Source organism: Alexandromys fortis, unplaced genomic scaffold, assembly GCF_014885135.2.
Source record: "Alexandromys fortis isolate MF-2015 unplaced genomic scaffold, M_Fortis_MF-2015_v1.1 scaffold_182, whole genome shotgun sequence".
NCBI lineage: Eukaryota > Metazoa > Chordata > Mammalia > Rodentia > Cricetidae > Alexandromys > Alexandromys fortis.
The window spans coordinates 813,177-835,139 of NW_026068068.1; the positions used below are offsets into that span (position 1 = coordinate 813,177).

The 21,963-nt window shown below is 45.7% G+C and overlaps 1 protein-coding gene across 1 annotated transcript in view; it reads left to right on the plus strand.

Moving 5' to 3' along the window:
* The window catches only part of Ptprn2 (protein tyrosine phosphatase receptor type N2), a 704,719-nt gene that overhangs the window by 318,712 nt on the left and 364,044 nt on the right, over nucleotides 1-21,963 (plus strand). The window contains exons 10-11 of the mRNA XM_050120851.1: nucleotides 4,010-4,096; nucleotides 20,699-20,778. Coding sequence (XP_049976808.1) covers nucleotides 4,010-4,096; nucleotides 20,699-20,778 — 167 coding nt within the window. The remainder of the gene's footprint in view (nucleotides 1-4,009; nucleotides 4,097-20,698; nucleotides 20,779-21,963) is intronic.

The following is a 21,963-nucleotide window of genomic DNA, read 5'->3' on the forward strand; positions in this document are numbered from 1 at the left end:
TCACTCTCTGATGGGTGCTGGAGTGCTCACCTCCTCCCATATAGGGAACACAGAGATGTAGACACGGCTCTACACTTTGGAAACCCCCACAGTTTACTCACCATGCAAACTATTCAACAGCCAACCACTCATAAACTCAGATACCCCATGTATAGGTGTCCTCTTCCATGAAAACCATTGCCCTATTTACATATAGATATTTTTTATGTGTAGGATGTGTGTGTTAAGTGGTACCATGGGCATTATACTTGTGTTGTATACTAGATATAGACAATTATCACATGCACTTACCCATAAGTAGTTTTTAGACATAAAGCAAAGAAAACCAGCCCACAAATCACAATCCCAGAGAACCTAGACAACAATGAGGACCCTAAAAGAGACATGCCTAGATCTCATCTACATAGGAAGTAGGAAAAGACAAGATCTCCTGAGTAAATGTATGTAAGTACCCGGTGCCCCTAGGATTCAGAAGAGGGCACGGGATTCCCTGGAACTTGAATTAAGGTAGTGGTGAGCCACAGCATGGGATCTGGGGGCCATGAAGCCGTCTCTCCAGTCTGCTGTTCTGTTCTAAGAGTGCCACTCTGCGGCCTTTTAGTCACATGTTATTCTCATTTGTGCTTATTGTTCATCCAGATTCTTGTTTAGGGTGCTGTGGGGCTGGGAAGTCATGAGCTGTGTTTATATGGAAGCCCACATGTTTTATTTGTGACTGAGTCTCTGTTCAATGTGGAACTGGGGTACACATGTGGGATTTACGTGGTAGTCCACATACTATGTGGCAGGAGATGGAGCCCATGTGCTGTGTTTGCATGGAAGTTCATCCTGGCTTGGGCGGGACTCCTTAGGCTGTGCTTCTGTGCAAGTTCATGAGCTGTGCTCAGTGTGCTTCATGCACCGGAAAGGGCTTTCTGTGGAAGTATGATGGTGAACACTGGATTCTTCCTGTTTTACTAATTTGCTAGACATCAGGAAACAACTTTTTTTTTTTAAAAAAAAAAATAGTTGAATAGTAACGTTGAAAGATTTCAAAGCATGCTGCTCTCCTTCAAACCTGAAACACATTAGAGATAAACCTCATCTTTACCTCTGGAATCCTCACTGCTTGGTGTGTGTGTGTGTGTGTGTGTGTGTGTGTGTGTGTGTAGGGGGCAGGGTACTCAAGGCTCTCCCATCTGTGAACCCAGCTAATAGCAAGAGTCAGTGCTTGCTGTTCTCCAGATGATCAGGGTGGCACCTGCCACACAGAGACAGTCAGAATTGCTCTGTTGAGCCTGCCCCATTGCCTTTTCAGATTAACTCCAGCAGCTTCCCAAGGAAGTTCTGACCAAGAAAGGACAGATGATGGCCATGTATTTTAAAATATAGCAGAGATAGCCGTGTGCTCATTTGAGCACAATCTGCACAGGGTGTTGAATAGAGCATGCCCTGCCTTCAGTTCTGACCATGATGGGGAGGCAGGGAAGGGGCAACTTGTCCTGACTTGTGGTTGTTAGTGTGACTGGGGGTGTCTGTCTGACTGTGATTAGTGTGATTGGGGGTGTCTGTCTGACTGTGGTTAGTGTGACTGGGGGTGTCTGTCTGACTGTGATTAGTGTGACTGGGGGTGTCTGTCTGACTGTGATTAGTGTGACTGGGGGTGTCTGTCTGACTGTGGAGACAAAGGGCTTAGAGAGGGATTTGATTCATGAACTTCCTATTCAGGGCCCTGCCATTTCCCCTTTACAGGGCTGAGAAAGCCATGAGGTATATGGGGCTAGGGCCATGACAAAGTCGGTCGGGACTTCACCTCCTCACTCTTTGGTAGTAAATAATCTAAAAATGAAATTAGTGTAAGTAGGTCCAACATGAGTAGTAAAGTCAGAGAAAGTCATCATGGAACCTTCAAGTTAAAAATCTTAAAAAGAAATGGCCCTTACTCTCTATGGGTTATAAATCTGGACTGACTTACAGACCTGCAAGATCCTTGGAGTGACCATCCAAGGGCTTCCATTGATGTGAGGATGGGAATTCAGGTGAAGGAGAGGAGGCAGGGCCAAGGGGCTGTGGTTAGTAATGGGTGGCAGATACAGGCGAAGGGGACCTGGGAAGTGGGGCTTGGAGAGTTGCCAGTTAGTTTTGCGTCAACGTGACACGTGCTAGACTCATTTGGGAAGCACGAATCTCATTTGAGGAAGTTTTCCAACCATGTTGCCCTGTGGGCAAGCCTGCAGTCCATTTTCTTGGTTGGTGATTGATGTGTGAGGGCCAGGTTCACTGCCGGTGGTGCCGTTCCTGGGATGGTGGTCTGTGTGCTGTAAGAAAGCAGGCTGAGGGAGGACTTGCCCCAGGCTGGTGACCTGCTGCTGGTAGTCTTAGATGGATCTTGACTACAGCAGCTTTCGAAGTCTTCACATTGTTCCTCGGTGCCTGCATCCTCTCTCCCTTCCTAAAGGGGCCAGTGACTCATCCTGACAAATTAAATGCACTTGACACGGGGGCGTGCATCAGTGGCTGGGCCTGGGATTACTCCATTGCGTTTGTCGTGACGTGACTGGATCTGGGGTTGCATCCTTGCACTTATAGTGAGTGACTTGCTTTCTTGCTGTCTCTGGCACGCATCTCCCCATGAGAATGCAAGTCCTAGGGAGCAGAGATGGTTACCCCACCCTTTCTTTCTCTGCTGACTGGAAAGGTAGCAGAGCCTCCTCGGACCAGAAGCCTCTTTTCTGCTCTAACTGTATGAATTAGGACTTCTCTGAAGTGGCACTAACAGGATTTCACAGACAGTTGTGATCTGTGAAGTGAATTCTGGCGCTCAAGGTTCGTTTTGAGAACTTCCAGGCCCACTGGGTCCTTGCTTCCTGTTCTCCCTGTGTCCTGATGGGGAGCCATAGCCTCAGGATCCTCCTGGGACAGCGAACTTTCCTGCACGCACCTCTGCCTACCATTTATGCCTGCTCGCTTGGCATATGTGTGTGACTGGCGTGTGGTGTTTAAATACCCTTTTCTTAGCATTGTAATTCGTGTTAGAAATGAGTCCATAAAGCGGCTGCTTCCTTTGTGCACCCGATGCCTCCCAGCAATCTGATTTTCGGCCTCTGCTCTGCGTTCATTCTCCTCTGTCTCCTTTCTTTTCCTCCCCTCCCTTCTAACCTCTTTATTATATTTTTATTGAAAGCTGAGATGAGCCCGTGGCAGCATCGCAGGCCCATTACACTTCCTAACAATTCCATTTGCACCGTATTGTCTGTCTGATTGCTGGAAAATCAGGTGATTCATCACGCCTGAGGAATCACCTGATCCCCTGGTGCCGAAGTCCCAGAGGAAGCCGTGCTAGAGAACAGCAGTCTCCTCAGCCGGGCTTGCTTCAGAGAGCACCCCACAGAAAGGAGTGTGTTTTGGGGTGCAATTAGGAGAGCAACACCCCCACCCCTATAGCTAGGGCTTGTCTGTGGGCAGACTCCCTAGGAGAGTGCGCATTGGAGAATGCCCTGCATTGGCCAGTAGTGTCCCCTCCCCTGGAGAATCAGATGTCTGTCTGGGAGCAGCAGCCACATAAGAGGGTAGCTTGCGCCTGTGCAATAAACAGAGGGGAGGATAGTGACCCCCAAGCACAGCATGTGTCAAGGAGCAATTCACCTCCCAGCATGGGTGAGCATTTGTCCAGTAGCAGCAGCTCCCAAGTGGGACAAGTGTTGAGCCTTCCCCAAAGCTAGGTCGCATAGGGAAACAGCAGACTCCAAAATACAGGGTGTGCTAGGGTGCAGCCCCTCCCAGAACAGGGGCTCAGTCAGAGTACACATCAGGAGGGAGCAGCACCTTCTCCCAGAGTGCTGTTGGGGAGCAGTAGTCCACACCCCAAAGCAGGATACAGTACAGCAGAGCCTTGGATTGGGGCACATGTTGAGGAGCAATGAGTCCCCAGGACTGACAGTTCGATAAGAAAAGGCAGCCAGGAGCTGAGAGTCTCCCCCAGGACCTGCTGTTCTGCTTTAGTAATGGAATTCCTCTTCCTCCTCTCCAGCCCCCTAAGTCCAGAGAAGGGGAAGCAGCTGATGGATGAAGTTGCCCACATCCTCAAGGTGCCTTCCAGCTTCTTTGCAGACGTCAAGTAAGTACTGGATTCCAGGCCCGCTGTCCTGTGCTAGCCTCTCTTTGTGTAAGCCTCATAAATTGGTTTGTGATGAAAAGAGCTGCGTGCCTGGGGTTCTTGTTAATTGTATCGGAGAGTAGCTGTTTAGAACAGAAATGAAAGGATGATTCCTCTGGGCTTTGCGGTGCTGTTTAAACACAGCTGAAAGCTACATTTAATTACAAGATGTCTACTCTCCCAGCAGTGGTGTGGTGGAGGCCAGCTTCCTGGGGCCACTGCACCTGGCATTGCTCTGACTCTGGAACAACCAGAACAGGTTCCAGGCTCTGGAAAAGAGCCTCTAGAGATGCCACACTGGTCTCGTTGCTTCTGTGGACAAGAGTCTGATGCTGTCTTGAAGGCCTGTGCGCTGGACTTTCAGCCACATCTCAGCCAAGGCCCTGTCCCTTTGATGAGAGTCAATGTATGACTATGCCTTGCAAAGTGTATGGATGCTGGAGAAGGTATTGTGTATGAATGATTACTAGCTATGCTGTATGATTAATGGCAGGATGCCAGGTACAAGGGAAGTGTGGCGCTGGGAGAGGCTGGCCTGAGTTCCTGTCCTATGCATTGGAGAGGTATACCTGTTCACATTACACAGTCCCTGATCCTCTAAGGCTCTTTCCTACAAGGGATGCATTGTAGTTTCTACTTTGATCCAGCTTTGTCTTAGGAGTTAGGTATCCCACCCATCCACACTATCCTTGCCTCAGATCTGACTACTTGCTATAGATTGTAAGGAACATCTAAGAAGAGGTCCCCAACTAACCTGGTACCAGAACATTGCATAAAGATCCCCAAATAGATTCCACCTGTATTGTGGGATGTTCATTGCATTGGCATGTACGCATTTAAACCCTCACTCAACATAAAGGCAGTGTCTACAGATGAGCCAAGAGCTTTCATGTTCAGGACATGCAGGGTGAGGACAGCACAGCGGATTGAGGGGTGGGGGACAACCATCAAATGGTCCCACACACATGATGACAGGATAGGAGAGATGACACGGAGCCCAGAAAAAAGGGGGGGAGATAGCACCAAGCGAGAGAAAACCTGGGACAGACCTGGTATGCTCACAGGTCCAAAGGTGAGTGCCAGCACGTGGGTGCTGTTTCCAGCTAGTTAGCTGAGCTATTCTGTCTGAATTATTTGTGAATATCACAGTCTTACAAATAGCGAGGTCTTCTCCTTGCTCAGAGCTTCAGGGGAGCCAGGATGCTCCACTAAGGGGGATCCAACTCTAATGTTTCTGAGGAGTAGGGGGGCTGTCCTGGTGGGCCATGTTCTCTTGTTCCCCAGGATGCCCTCAGCCACTGCTTCTCTTGGTCCCAGGCACATGTTGGACATGTTTCTGACTCAGTGGCTATTGTGTGGTGTGTGCTAATGTCTGTGTGACGGATTATTCAAAGAGCGATGCAGACCCTGCACTCAGCCCTCGCTCTAACCAGAGCAATGCAGACTCCATGCTCAGCCCTCGCTCTAACCCAGATGGACGTGAGGCAAGAGCACTTTGCAGGCCTGGGTCTGCATCATTTTCACCGAGGGAAGGTGAGAGAGTGAATGTGTACCTTCATTGCTTTGTGGTTGACAGTGATTATATTGTAGGAGACTGGGCAGACGTCATGAAGACCTGATGTCACTGGAGCACAGTAGAGTGGGCCAACCTCGTGGGAGGCAACTGTAGCCCAGGCACCTCATACAAATCATCAGGACAGAGGAAATCAGAGCACACAGATTCTTTGCTGCCTCCCATGCCACCCCCAGCACATAGAGTTTCCTCTGGTCCAAAGTATGCCCTGGTGTGGTGTAACTGAAACTCACCATCGTCCTTGACAAAACCCTTCTTAGTGGTGGAGCAGCAGCTGGCAGGTGGAAGCCAGGCTGCAGGTCACGAGACTTTGAGTTTTGAAGAAGCATGTTGTCCCTGCTGCCCTTGTATGCCCCCTTTGCTGCTGATAGAAGAGCAGGCTGGTGGAGCTGTTCTGCAGCCTTCACACCTACTCCTGCAGCACTGCCATGTGGGGCATGGACCCTGGGAATGGAGGTTAACCGAGCTGGGAAGATACACCCTGAATGTTGGCAGCAGCATCCCAGGGCCCGGGAGCCCATGCTGAATAAAACAGTTACAGAAAGAGGTGAAGTGACTCGAGTCCTAGCCCTCATCTCATTCTGATTTCTGACTGTGGGCACAACTGATCGCCTGCCTTGGTCTCCTCTGCTCTGCCTTCCCTGCCATGATGAACTACATCCCCAAGCTGTAAGCCAAAGTAACCCCATTTTGTCACGTGTTTTGTTATAACAATGAAAACAGTAATTAGTATCCCTGGCAACTTTTGAAGAGAGGGCCACACATGGATCCACACATGGATCCAGGCATGGGGAGGAGGCGCTATGGAAATGGGATGCTCTCGGGGAGACCTAGCACAATGCTGGCCAACCCTCTCACTCCCTATCTAGGCTTTTATGCCTTATTCCTACCTTCCTATTTACTGCAGACCCTTCCTGCTCCCAACACAGGGATGGCCCAGCCTCTCTGAGGAGAAGGCCACACACCCTTCCTGACAAAGGTGTAACATTGCAATTCAGGCCCCTGTGGTTTCTGCTGGCTTTTCCTCCTATTCTCAGTTCTAAGATAAATGTTGATCCCAGCTATTCCAAGTCTTCCCCAGAACCCCCAGACCTGCCCGGCAGTCTGTACTACCCAGTCACTGTGTTGCTAAGTGTGTGCTGCCTGTGTGCACTTCAGTGTTAGCAGCACTTCCCTTTCAAGTGCGTGAGCTGTATCTAAATGTCTTAATCCCCTGAATCAACAGAGAAGGACGCATGCTCCACGGGGTGACTCAGGCATGGACTGGACCTCAAGAGCGCCTCAGGAGTGCGGGCTCATAGATAGCATGACCTTGCTTGGCCATCTTCATCTAAGTGCTTCTTCTAGGAGCTAAGAGGCACTCATTGTTTCAGAGGTAGACAATCCAGGACACGTGGGCTGGTACTTGCTGATATCATCTGCATTTTTATGGAAGCACTAGTTATGCCTAATATGTTTTGTTAATGGTTATGTAGCTGTCAAATAAATCCCATTATTTCTTATTACATCATTAGAGACCATTAAAACGACATTAACATGCTGATGTAATTATGCCAGCAGACATACAGCGACCACAGTTACGATTTTATAACTGATCATGGCTGTCCTGGGCTGGCTGATAAATGCTGCTTTCCCCTGCACGGTCTCCTCAGGTGGGAAGACTGGGATGAGCAAAGGTGCTGCTGAGAGCTTGGCGTGTAGCCAGTCCTCTGCATGGGCACCACTGAGACTTGGGCAGAGCTAGGCTGCACCGAGTCCTGGGTCTGCCCAGGCGCTGCAGGCCCTGAGAGCCTGAGGCTGCAATGGAGATATATGGATCTCATCTTTGCAGACATAGTTCTGCTTCTCACCGGTGTGCTTGTTTGTAGCAGCAACTGAGGTACAGCCATGGGCATTCTCACCTGACACTCCGTGGGGTCTCCTGGGGAGATACCAGCTGTCCATGTGGCCCTCGTCGCCTTTCTCCCTGGCCTGTGCCCTGCCATGCCACCCTCTAAGGAGCAGGCAATCTGTGAAGCTTGCAGACTTTGAGAGATTGCACTCCAGTGTGTTTACTAATTGCCCCCAGCCTTGTTACTTTGTCTCAACAGTGTGTGAAATAAAGAGGTGACTAGGACAGGTAGGAGCGAGAGCCACCTCAACTCCTTGGGTCATGCATGCCCTGAGTTGTTTCTGTGGCCCAAGGTAAATGAACACCAGGATTCAGCCTGGGGTAATGGATACCTCAAGAACAATGCCTTCAGCAGGAGGACCCAGAATCTTTAGGAACACCTCAGTAAAACGGTATCATTTGCAACTTTGGTGCCTGTAGCCAGCTCACCTATCCATATAACAATGTGGCTTGCCAATGGTGCCCACCCTTGTCACCAGGTCAACGTGAGTTCTGTCTTCAGTGCTCACCTGGACAATCAGAAGATCTTAAAGGGTTGATCTTGGGACCAGAGATGAATACACATGGTTTCCTTGAAGTAGCACCAAGGAATTATGACAGTGTGTCCCAGGGCCACAGTCCTGTCTTTAGACTAACAGGCAGTAGCAGGGATAAGCTGTTGTGTTTTTGAAAGTCATTATGGGAGAGTAGTGGTCCCTTCTCAAAGCTCAAAGCTTGTGCTTTGTCCCACGGCAACATTTCCTATGCTACCTGAGGAACTCACTTATGTGAAATGATGCTGTAACTCCAGAGGGGGAAAGTGGCTCAGTGCTTCTCAAACCTTCTGAGTGGTGAAGGACAAGGCAAGCTCTGGAACCTTTCAGGAAGCCACATAGTTCCCTGATCTGCTGTCATCAGCCCTACACCTTATAGTCCCTACAATGAGTAGTCCCCAGGTGACATGGCTGGTCCTGGGGCTACAGATATTACAAGAGATAGTTCACAGGAGAACTGAGAGCAGGGTCTGATGGGAGGCCTCGGGATGTGGTGCTGATGTGGTGGTATCCCAAAGTCATCCCAAGTATCCAAAGAGAGAGTGGCACCACCTCCCTTACCATTGTAAGGTTCAGGTTAGTAGCATATATTTATTCATCAGCCTACTCACTAGCCCATCCATCCATCTGTCCATCCATCCATCCACATATCATAAGGCTTTCCCACAAAATCGAGGTATCAAACAGACAAAGCATATGTTGTTCTATCAGGCTAAGGTGGAAAATGCGCCATCAAACAATTCAATCACCAATAATCTAAAAGTTAATAAGTTAATCTCTAAACAACACTCAACAAAGTTGTCCACTCTCTCCATATCTATTCAATATAGTTTTTGAGGTCTTATCTAGAGCAATAAGACAACAAAAGGAGATCAAGGGGATACAAATCAGAAAAGAAGAAGTTCAACTCTCACTATTTGCTGATGATATGATAGTTTACATAAACAACCCCAAAAATGCTACCAAGGAACTTCTACAACTCATAAACACTTTCAGTAAGGTAATACAAGATTAACTAAAAAAAAAAAAAAACAGTAGCCCTCCTTTACACAGATGATAAATGGTCTAAGAAAGAAATCAGAGAAACATCATACTTCACAATAGCCACAAATAGCATAAGATAGATATCTTAGAGTAACTCTATCCAAACAAGTGGAATGCTTTTATGACAACAACTTTAAATCTTTGAAAAAAGAAATTGAAGAAGACACCAGAAAATGGACAGATCTACCATGTTCTTGGGTAGGTAGAATTAACATAGTAAAAATTGCAAGCTCACCGAAAGCAATCTACAAACTCAATGCAATTTCCATCACAATCCCAGCAAAATTCTCCATAGACCTCGAAAGAAGTGTACTCAACTTCATATGGAAAAGCAAAAAAATCCAGGATAGCCAAAACAATCCTGTACAATAAAAGAATTTCTGGAGACATCACAATCCCTGACTTCAAACTCTACTACAGAGCTACAGTACTGAAAACAGTCTGGTATTGGCATAAAAACAGACAGGAGGACCCAGGGAACAGAATCAAAGACCCGCATTTTAATCCACACACTTTCAAACACCCTACTTTTGATAAAGAAACAAAAATATCAAATGGAAAGGAAGCAAGCTTATTTAATAAATTGTGCTGGCATAACTGGATATCAACACGTAGAAAAATGAAAATAGATCCATATCTATCACTATGCACAAAACTCAGGTCCAAATGAATCAAAGAACTTAACATAAAACTAGCCACACTAAACCTCATAGAAGAGAAAGTGGGAAGTATACTTGAATGCATTGGCACAGGAGACTACTTCCTAAATATAACCACAGTAACACAGACACTGAGAGAAACAATTAATAAATGAGACCTCCTGAAACTGAAAAGCTTCTGTAAAGCAAAGGACATGGTCAACAAAACAAAATGACAACCTACAGAATGGGAAAAGATCTTCACTAACCCCACATCAGACAGAGGTCTGATCTCCAAAATATACAAAGAACTCAAGAAATTGGTCATCAAAAGAACAAATAATCCAATAAAAGTGGAGTATAGATCTAAACAGAGAACTCTCAACAGAGGAATCTAAAATGGCTGAAAGACACTTAAGGAAATGTTCAACATCCTTAGTCATCAGAGAAATGCAAATCAAAACAACTCTGAAATTTCATTTCCTATGTGTAAGAATGGCCGAGATCAAAAACATTGATGAAAACTTATGCTGGAGAGGCTGTGGGGTAAAGGAAACACTCCTGCATTGCTGCTGGGAGCACAAGCTGGTACAGCCCATTTGGATATCAGTGTGGCAATTTCTCAGAAAATTAGGAAACAACTTTCTTCAAGACCCTGAAATACCACTTTTCCAAAGAATGCTCAATCATGCCACAAGGACATGTGTTCAACTATGTTCATAGCAGCATTGTTTGTCATAGCCAGAACCTGGAAACAACCTAAATGCCCTTCAACCAAAGAATGTATAAGAAAATGTGGCACATTTACACAATGGAGTACTACACAGCAGAAAAAAATAAAATCTTGAAATTTGCAGGCAAATGGGTGGAGCTTGAAAACATCATTTTGAGCAAGGTAACAAAGACCCAGAAAGACAAACATCATATGCACTCATGCATAAGTGGCTTTAAGATATAAAGCAAAGAAAACCAGCCTACAGTTCACAATCCCAGAGCACCTAGACAACAATGAGGACCCTAAGAGAGACATACATGTGTCCGTTCTACATGGGAAGTAGAAAAAGACAAGATCTCCTGAGTAAATTGGGAGCATTGGTACCTTGGAAGAGGGTTGAAGGGGAGGGGAGAGATAGAGAGGGGAGCAGAGAAAAAGTAGAGTTCAATAGAAATCAATACAAAAGTGATAACATTGAAAGCTACTGTATCAAAGTTTTATCCCCCCCATGCTTCAACAAGAGATTATGAGAAATATCAAAGCAGAATTCCAAGTTCCATTGATTTTTCCCACTTTATGAAGAATGTGGCAGCATGTAGTCAAACTCTCAAAAAGAGGCAGTAAAGACTGGCAAAAGAAAGCAAGCATAGGACTTATGTAACAGGCATCGGAACCCTTGGGGGTATGCCAATGTAAGAATAGGAATTTACAAATAATCTTCTCATTTATGGAAAAGCACCTGTTTATGTAAACCATTTTACATTTCCACGCACAGCTTTTTATATAAGGTAACATAAATGCTAACATCTACCAATGACTTTTAATAAAGCAGTATCAACAGATAAGTGTAACCTTTACACTGTATTCTATGAACGTGAAATTAAACATATATGATTCCAGGCCTTGATGAATTACAGTAAGAATGCAAAGTAAGGCAAGTTTGTAGTCAGAGAGAAAACAGAAACCAAATACTTGGGACACAAAGGATCATGAGATTACAGAAGTGGTTCCATAATCTGGCTGGAGGCTTTGGCTGCCATAGCATAAACTATCTCTTCACAAGATCTCCTAGAGTAGGAAAAAGATGTGATTTATGTCAAGTGAAGCATGGCTGAGGTGAGGCTCAGGGGATTTTGAAAGTGGGAAGAGAATATTTTTGTCAGAAAGAAGAAAACCAAAGACTTTCATAACTATAACATGTGTTTTATAATGTTTAGAAACCTGAATTAGGAGACAAATCCTAAGCCGGGCAATTGTGGCAAGCCGGACTACAGGAGAAACCAGCCATCACATCTGATGTAAACTCAGACAGGAAATGTATTATATAATACATCAAGAACTTGAACTTATAAAAAATAATGCTCCTGTGAACATAGTTGAATAAATGTTCTTGCAGTATGATTGAGCATCCTTTGGGTATATGCCCAAGAATGTTATTGCTGGATCTGGAGGTAGGTTGATTCCCAATTTTCTGAGAAACTGCCATATTGATTTCCAAAGTGATTGTACAGTTTGCATTTTCACCAACCATGGAGGAGTGTTCCCTTACTCCACATCCTCTTCAGCATAAGCTATCATTGGTGTTTTTGATCTTAGCTGTTCTGACTGGTGTAAAATGGTATCTCAGAGTTATTTTGACTTGTATTTCCTCGATGGCTTAGGATGTTGAGCATTTCCTTAAGTGTCCTTCGGTTATTTGAGATTCTTCTATCGAGAATTCCCTGTTTAGTTCTTTACCCCATTTTTTAAACTGTATTATTTGTAATTTTGATATTTAATTTCTTGAGTTCTTTATATATTTTGGAGGTCAGTCTTCTGTCTGATGTGGGCTTGTTGAAGATATTTTCCCATTCAGTAGGCTTCCTTAGGAGGATTGACTGTGCCTTTTGCTTTACAGAAGTTTTTCAGTTTTAGGAGGTACCATTTATTTATTGTTGCTCTCACTGTCTGCTACTGATGTTACATTTAGGAAGTGGCTCATGCATTGAGGGCTACTTCCATTTTCTCTTCTATCAGGTTCATTGTTGTTAGATTTATATTGGGGTCGTTAATCCATTTGGACTTGAGTTTTGTGCATGGGAATAGATATGGATCTATTTGCATTCTTCTACATGTTGACATTCAGTTATGCCAGCACCATTTGTTGAAGATGCTTTCTTTTTTCCCATTGTATATTTTTAGCTTCTTTGTCAAAAATCAGGTGTTCATAGTTGTAAAAATTAATATCTGGGTCTTTGTTTCCATTGACCAACCTCTCTGTTTTTATGCCAGTACCAAGCTGTTTCATTACTGTAGCTCTATAGTAGAGCTTGATGTCAGGGATGGTGATGCCTCTGGAAGTTCCTTTATTGTACAGGATTTTTGGGCTATTCTGGCTTTTTTATTTTTCCATATGAATTTGATTATTGTTCTTTCAAGGTCTGTGAAGAATTGTGTTGGGATTTTGATGTGGATTACATTGAATCTATAGATTGCTTTTGGTAAGATTGCCATTTTTACTATGTTGATCCTACCTATCCAAGAGCATGGGAGATCTTTCCATTTTATGGTATCTTATTCAATTTTTTTTAATGAAGTAGCAACTGTGTACAGATGGTTTCTAAAGTGCAAATCTTAAAGTCATAGGCCAGGCAAGAGCAGCGTGACCTGCACTCTGTCCCCGTCAGTCCATGCCTGGCAGAACAATGGGCTTCTGTAGAGAGCAGGGCAATTCTTGGGCTATGTGAGACCATGCAATGGCTGGTGTGGGTGGCAGAACATGGAGGAGTTGGCCTGTCTGACTATGAGCAGTGGTTGAGAGTACCAGTTTAGATAGATAGCCTGTGATAAATGTGCCTACTCCATTATGCAAAACCACCTGCCAAACTGCCAGACCACCCCATGTGAAAGTCTGCTCCTGCCGTCCGATCTGCCTGGGAGGCAGCGGCAGAATCCTGATTTTAAGGCCAGAACAGGCAACGTAAGGAATTTCTTTTTCTCTCTACTGATATTATACACAAATACCCACACACATATACATACATCCACTCACACTCCCCCATATATATGTGTGAATATATATACATACAAAAACACACAAACACCCAACACATATACACATACACACACACTCCCCACATATATATGCATGTGTGTGTATATATTACATACACAAAGACACAAACACCCCACATGCATACACACACACTCCCCACATATATGTGAATATACATACATTCACAAACACACAAACACCCATACACATATTCATACACACACACTCCCCTGATATATATGTGTGTGAATATATATACATACAAAAACATACAAACGCCCCACACAAATACATCCCACACAAATACATGCTCATTTATATGGTGGGGGTAACTCTCTCTCTCTCTCTCTCTCTCTCTCTATTTGTAGAGGACCACATAACTCATTACTAGGCAAGGTAATACATGCTCAGAAGAATAAACCAAGAGGATTAAAAATTGAACGCCCACCTGAACCCCATTGTAGGACTTTGTCTTCAAAAGGAAACAAACAAAAGCCTAACTAAAAAAGAAGCCAAACAACAATAAAAGACTAATACAAATACCTTTCAAAGTATATCATATTATCACAGTTTTATAAGTTCATCATTGTTCAGTGCCAAAGTCAGGGGGCAAGAACATAGCAGGTCCTCGGTTGTCCAGCGAGGCCCTGAAGGTCCACACCATGGTCTCTGCAGTTATACCACAAAGAAGGCAGGGAGGTGAGCACTGGGTGTGAAGATGCTTCCGCACGGCAGCAGGAACAGTGAGTTCTTGCTTGCACATCTGGATGTGTGAATTTATTTCAGCTCTGTGTCCTGTTCATGGCCATGGCTGGCCACCAGAACACACCCTGGCTGCCAGTGTTCATGTTGTCACACAGAGCTGCAGGGGGAGGCGCTCATGCTGAGAACAGGGGTCGCTTCTACAGTCTGTTTAGTGACACATCGTTCACATTTTTGGCATGATTTCATCTGGTGATTTGCCAGTTTCAAATGCTCCTGAGCATAGTGCTGAAGAACTGCCAAACTTCCCAGTGTCGCATGGAGGAAATGTGTGTCTTCAAGATTGTGTGCAGCCTGTGAGTTCGATACCAGACACTCACCAGTGTGGGGTAAAAGGGGTGGATTTGTTCATTTCTGTTCATTAAGACAAAGCTCTGTGAACCTTCACACTGTGGCCAGAGCTCCAGGAACCTGACCTGCTTCCCTGGGGACAGCATCTCTCTGGTGTTCACTGCGTCCCGTGACATCAGAGAACACAGTTCCCAGGGATAATGAGATTGTCTGCTGTGTGTTCTCAGTAATCATCGCTGAATCTGAAGAAAAACTTGAAAGTCCCAGAACAAAGTGAGTGCCTTTGTTTCCCAGCGGCACATGGGCATTTCCTCTGGCTCGGTGCTCGGCTTTCTTCCTGTCTGCTAGGGAATCTTTCTAATTCTACCCTAGTTCTGATCTTTATTTGACTTCTGTGGGGTATGCAGTATGTTACGTTGTGACCCGTTATTGAGCAGTAGGAGCCTTGGGTAGGAACAGGAGCCCTCCTCCGTCCATGCTGGACTTTTCCCTGCTCAGTCTTGGGGAGGTGTTGTGCCGGAAACTGTAAGTTCCCGAGTGTGACACCCCCTCATACCCCAAAGACCAAGTTTACAGTAGTTTAACTAACCTCTGGCTCTTGCAGTCGTTCCTCCCTGTCTTCTGCAATGTTCCCTGAGCTATTTGGATGGGGCTTGTTAAATCTGTTTAGTTTAAGGCCAACTGCTCCACAGTTTTTCATCCTTTGCATTTTGACCAGTTGAGGGTCAATTAATCCCCATCCGCTCTATACACTTAGAGCTGTAATCAGCATGAGGACTGGCTTGTCCTGTACATTTGAAAGCCAGAGTCAGCCTATTTGCAACTCAGAACATCCCTTGCTATACCAGGTTCTAACAGTAGAGCTTTCCAACTAACTGCTATGCAGGAGGACACATCAGGGGTCCGTGCTGTATGACCACAGAACTAACTGCCAGTGTGGTTTGGTAGAAATTGTCACTTCCTAGAGAAGATTCTAACAGTTCTTTTCTGATCAGAGCTCCAACATTGTGTGGGCCAGGTGGAGTGACTTTGGAATAATGGTTGGCCCAGGAGTTTCTTGTGCAGGTAGATTGATCGCAGCTCTGCCCCAATGGTCACTGCCGTTGTCATCAGAGCAGATTTCTTCTCAGGCCCTGCAGAGCCTCATGAATGACCCTAACTCACTGAGCATTTCAGTGTCTGTCATTTTTCCTCCCTAAAGACCTAAGCCCCGCCTCTCCTTTTGCTTTCTCAGCAAGCCATTTGGAGCGCTCAAAGAATCTCACAGATCTGGTCACACCCACTCAACCAGGGAGGCTCTGCAGGAAGTTTCTGAGTGACACAATGGAGGTGGGGTGTCCTAGGGTGTCCCATGCCTGAACAACAATAAATGCCACACTGGCAAATAATGTGGAGATGCCTGGGTTCTCTGTAGAACCAAGGATTACAGACAGCAGAGGTGTAGCTTCCCAACACAGGAACTAGGGCACTCCTTAGGCTGATTTTTCTGTATATTGCGAGCGTTGTATATAACCAGCTAACTGTTGGTGGGACATCGTGGGTCCAAGCAGGGCATAAGATGTGATGGTTTCTATCTTTGGTTCTTGTCCCTTTACTCTGAGCATGCAAGGCCAGGAACTCTTTTTCATAAGCAGGAAATACACATAGTATCTGCGAAGGCTGTTCCTAAATGCCCAGTGTCATTGGCAAGGACACAAGTGACACTTTTGTCTGCCTAAGTGCCAGACCTCTACTAGGGAGTTCTTGGATACCGTAAGGCTTGTTTTCAGCTACGTTGGCTTTAATTGATGGATACTCTGCACAGGTTCCCAAGAGACATCAGGGAACCCTCGTGCCTAGTACAGGGGACTACTATGATACAGAAGTCCATGAGGTCTAGTGTTGTGGAATATGACTTTAATTATGTAAAAGTGTGTTGTAGTTGCTTAACTATGTGAAGATGTGTTACATTTGTTTATTTATGTTGTGGCGTATCGCTTTAGCATGTGTTGTATTTGTTTATATTGCGTTTGTCTAATTATGTAAAGATGTGTTGCTGTTTTACGTTGGCTACATAATGCACATGATTGGTCTACTAAAAAGCTAAATAGCTAATAGCTAGGCAGTAGAGGGATAGATGGGGCTGGAAGGCAGAGAGAATAAGTAGGAGGAGAAATCTAGGCTTGAGAAGAGAGAACAAGAAAGACACAAGACCCTGCCAGCCAACCAGCTGCCAGCCAGGCATGGAGGAAGCACAAAAGTAGGGCATACAGAATGAAAGACAGACAAAACAGAGATGGAGAGGAGCAGGTTGAATTACTTTATAAGAGCTAGTATAAGTAAGCAAGTATAAGATAAGACCAGGCATTCATAACTAAAAATAAAGCTCCATGTCATGATTTGGGGGCTGGTGGTATGAGAGAGCCTGTTACTGTCTGGGGATACAGGACATGTTCAGGTTTGCACTCAGGTCTCAAACAACCATCTGTCATGAGCATTCCCAGACATGGTGAGGAGGGGCCAACAAAGAGGCTACTTGTCAGCATTTGGAGATCATGGATGCTACCTATCTTTAGAGTTCTCAGAAAATGGGCCCAGTATTTTCCTTCCTTCCTAGAAAGCCCTTCTGGAGAGGCAAAGCCAAGAATTCTTTGGGAGGTATGCAGGTGCAGACATCTGTGTATTCCTTCAGGAGAAATGGGGGCTGTTGAGGCTAATCTTCTGGCTGAGAAGGATATCCGTGGATCTGGGGACAGTCCCTGGTCGGATAACTGCATCCTCTGAAGCTATTCCATCATGGAGCTACTGGCACGCTTTCCTTAGTGTGTCTGGGAATGCCCCGTAGGGAGATTCTCAGGAAGGGATCCCAGCCACCCAAGCACACTGGAGTTCTGAGGAGGTGACTGCTGTGTACTCGGGTGTTATCTCCCAGCAGCTCTGGTGTGTGGCTTCTGTGGCTGAGCATTTCTCCCATGAGTAAGGACTTTCTCAACATCAAGAGAATTCTAGACATAAGTGTCCTGACTCTCTCACAAAGACTGATAAGAATCGCACCAGTGCTTCCCAGAAGCTAAGAATGGTCTGTAGTAACTCACACTACAGCTAAGCACTGGATATCAGATGCTTACAGGTAAAGTACTTTCTAGAAGGTGTTAGTAAGAGACTTTATCATTGGAGGTGATAGACATGATGTGTGAGGAAGGAACATGCCCCCAACAAGCGCTGGCCTGAATGAAACCAGGAAGGGTGCTGACTGGGCTCTACTAAGAGCTGGGAGTGAGAGCCTGTGGGCAAGGCACATGTGGGGACAGTGGTGGTCTGAGCAAGGTGGTGGCAGCCATCCCTGTGCCCACATCAATACCATGATAACTTCCAAGGTTCTAGATTCTCAGACAAGAAAGCCTACCACAGAAGTTCCTCTGTCTTGTCATATAGTGAGACCATTTTGGACTAGGTGACACTGGAAATATAATGCCAGTATTTCCATGATTTTAATAGAACTTAAGTTCTGGCTATCTATGATATAAGGCCAGGAGGTTAGTACTCCTCAGAGAAGATAACTACTCAGTAGAGATTTTTTTTTTTTTTGGATTCTTTTTTTTTAATTTATTAAAGATTTCTGTCTCTTCCCCACCTCTACCTCCCCTTTCCCTCCCCCTCCCCCAATCAAGTCCCCCTCCCTCGTCAGCCCAAAGAGCAATCAGGGTTCTCTGCCCTGGGGGAAGTCCAAGGACCACCCACCTCCATCCAGGTCTAGTAAGGTGAGCATCCAAACTGCCTAGGCTCCCACAAAGCCAATACGTGCAGTAGGATCAAAAACCCATTGCCATTGTTCTTGAGGTCTCAGTAGTCCTCATTGTCCGCTATGTTCAGCGAGACCGGTTTTAACCCAGGCTTTTTCAGACCCAGGCCAGCTGGCCTTGGTGAGTTCCCGATAGAACATCCCCATTGTCTCAGTGTGTGGGTGCACCCCTCGCGGTCCTGAGTTCCTTGCTCGTGCTCTCTCTCCTTCTGCTCCTGATTTGGACCTTGAGATTTCAGTCCGGTGCTCCAATGTGGGTCTCTGTCTCTGTCTCCTTTCATCGCCTGATGAAGGTTAATATTCAGGAGGATGCCTATATGTTTTTCTTTGGGTTCTCCTTCTTATTTAGCTTCTCTAAGAACCCGAATTATAGGCTCAATGTCCTTTATTTATGGCTAGAAACCAAATATGAGTGAGTACATCCCATGTTCCTCTTTTTGGGTCTGGCTTACCTCACTCAGGATAGTGTTTTCTATTTCCATCCATTTGCCTGCAAACTTCAAGAAGTCCTTGTTTTTTACTGCTGAGTAGTACTCTAATATGTATATATTCCATACTTTCTTCATCCATTCTTCAATTGAAGGGCATCTAGGTTGTTTCCAGGTTCTGGCTATTACAAACAATGCTGCTATGAACATAGTAGAGCATATACTTTTGTTGTATGATAAGGCCTCTCTTGGGTATATTCCCAAGAGTGGTATTGCTGGGTCCATGGGTAGGTTGATCCCGAATTTCCTGAGAAACCTCCACACTGCTTTCCAGAGTGGTTGCACAAGTTTGCATTCCCACCAGCAATGGATGAGTGTACCCCTTTCTCCACAACCTCTCCAGCAAAGGCTATCATTGGTGTTTTTGATTTTCGCCATTCTGACAGGTGTAAGATGGTATCTTAAAGTTGTCTTGATTTGCATTTCCCTGATCGCTAAGGAAGTTGAGCATGACCTTAGGTGTCTTTTGGCCATTTGAACTTCTTCTGTTGAGAGATCTCTGTTCAACTCAGTGCCCCATTTTATAATTGGGTTGATTAGCCTTTTACGGTCTAGTTTCTTGAGTTCTTTATATATTTTGGAGATCAGACCTTTGTCAGTTGCGGGGTTGGTGAAGATTTTCTCCCAGTCAGTGGGTTGCCTTTCTGTCTTAGCGACCAAAGTGATGCTGGATTACTGGAATGGTCCACCTCCCGTGTGCTGGAGTTCAGGACTGCCGGGGGATGGTGAGTCTGAGGTCCCAGCAGCTGAGGTGAAGATATTGTGAGCAAAGATCATCTCAGTTCATAGCCAAGGGTGACACTCAGAGAGAAGCGCAGACCCAGCAACCGAGTTGGATGGGACTCTAGGCAAGGACAAATAGCAGCCAAGTCTGCACTGAGAGGGAGGAGGGAGGATAGGGGCTGGAGGTGTGTGGTAACTTCATTCTCATGGGCAGTTTTATACTTTAGCAAAAGTGTGAGGCGGTGAGGGGTGGTCTCACCTGGTGTGTGGAATCTCGGCAGTAGGGTCACTTTCCACACTAGGACTTCCTCGGCTACCATCTCCCACCACAAGTTGCTGCTTTTCCTATTGCTAACCTATCAGAAATTTGCCTTCAGAAGGTTCTTAAGGTGTACATTTCATGAAGAGACTTAGGGTCATTGTTTGTGGAGCCGGGTTCACCTGCCTTCAAGAGCAGACACTACCTACCCAGTACTATGCCTGCTACATACAGTGTCTTGCTCCTGAATCACAAGGGGTCCACAGATGATTTCAACTATAAAGTGACACATTTCTTCAAAACCATGTTTAGCGTGGCTGTTCATAAAGCTTCAGGCCTTTTGATCATTCCTGCCTAGCAAGTCCCAGACAGCGGCTTTTTGTATTAAGTGGTTCTTAATGATGAGGGGGTGGCTCCTGTGGGAAGAAGCTTGAAAACACTTCTCCCTATTCTGTCCTTGACTCTGGTGCTCAAGACTGAGGTTCTTTTCCATAACAGCTTCTCCTTTACACTTGTAGGAATTCCTGTCGGCCACTGTTGGCTACGAGCACTTTTCTTCTAAGAGTGCATCCCTAGTGTAATGGTGTGTGTGTGTGTGTGTGTGTGTGTGTGTGTGTGTGTGTGTACAATGTGCTTGTGTGCTAGTGAAAAGTAAAGTCATCAGTAGAATGACTAGAAGTGGAAACTGAGCCCTAGTGTCTAAGAGAAACACTACCAGGAGCAGCAAAGGCTGACCTAGGCACTTCTAATGGCCAGTGTTCAGGAGCTCAAAGACAAGCAGTTTTTCATATTGATGTAGAAATGACCCTGCTCCTAAATGATCTCTTCCAGAGTTTTGGGGCCAGCAGTGACCTTCAAAGTGAATGCCAACATCCAAAACATGACAACCGCAGATGTCACCAAGGCTGCAGGTAAGGCTGTCTCTTCATGTGTGTGTGCACATGCATACACACCTATATACATGGCCATGGCAGAGAACAGCCTGGAACTACACTGTCACCACTGGCCAAGTCTGAGGTGATGTGAGTAGGGCTGAGCCCAGTTGGGCATCCTTGTTTGGTTTCTCTAGTGCATGGGTCTGGATTCTGCCAGGAGACCTCATTGTGTCTGAGCTGTGAAGCTCTGCAAAGTGAGGGTTGGGATCTGTAGCTCTGTGTGAGAAGGCTCCATACTGTGGCATCCAGGATCACTCTGGGTTTTCTCGCTGCCTCATGGACCCATCTCGGGGTCTAGAGGTGTGAGATAGCACAGTGACTTCTAGACAGGTTCAGGGTGTCTCTGAGACTTCTGCCCTGGGGAATGAGTAGTGACTATAGAGACATGGTCAGTAGTGTCACTGAAAACCACAACTGGCTAGTCACCTGGGGAAGAGGAGGGCAGTTTGAACATCTTCCAGAATTTGTTCTGACCCACTGAGCACTCCGGCATGCAGTGGTCTATGAATCTTGGAAGTAAGGAAGATGCACGTAGCACAGCAGCCATGGTGTTTGGTGTGAGGTGGTGGAAGATGCTTGTGCTTTAAGTCCATTTCTGGGAGACCATGTTGAGGGCACAGTCCCCAGACATGGAAGAGCACTGGTCCTCTTTAAACTTGTGAATTGTTTTTGTTGCTAAACCGTAAGTGATTTTAGATGACAGTGTTTCTATTGACTTCGAGACAGGTGTGCTTCATTCCCTTATGGCATCTTCTTTGTCCTGTGATGGCAGAGAAGAAAGTAGAAAGTGCCCTATCTCCATTTTCAAGGGACCTGCCCTTCACATCCTCCGCTTTGAGTGCTGTTGGGCTTGCTCACAGGACCTCCACGCCCTGGGATGCTCTGTGTGGAATGATCAGAGGATCGCAGTCTAACTTAAAAAGCAAACTTGTGCTTAGACTTCAAAAATTGGCAGGTCTGAGTTTTACAGGGTCATTACATTGCCTGATTGTAAGGCGCTTCGAGCTGGGACATGGTGTGGTGGAGTACTGTGTCATTATTGCTGCGTCATTTGGAGATGCTTGTCTGGGGATTCTGCCACCTGGAAAAAAATGGAACCAAGTTGCGATGACTTTGGCCAAGTCTTTCCTTCATGAGCATCTGCTTCACATGAGTGACACC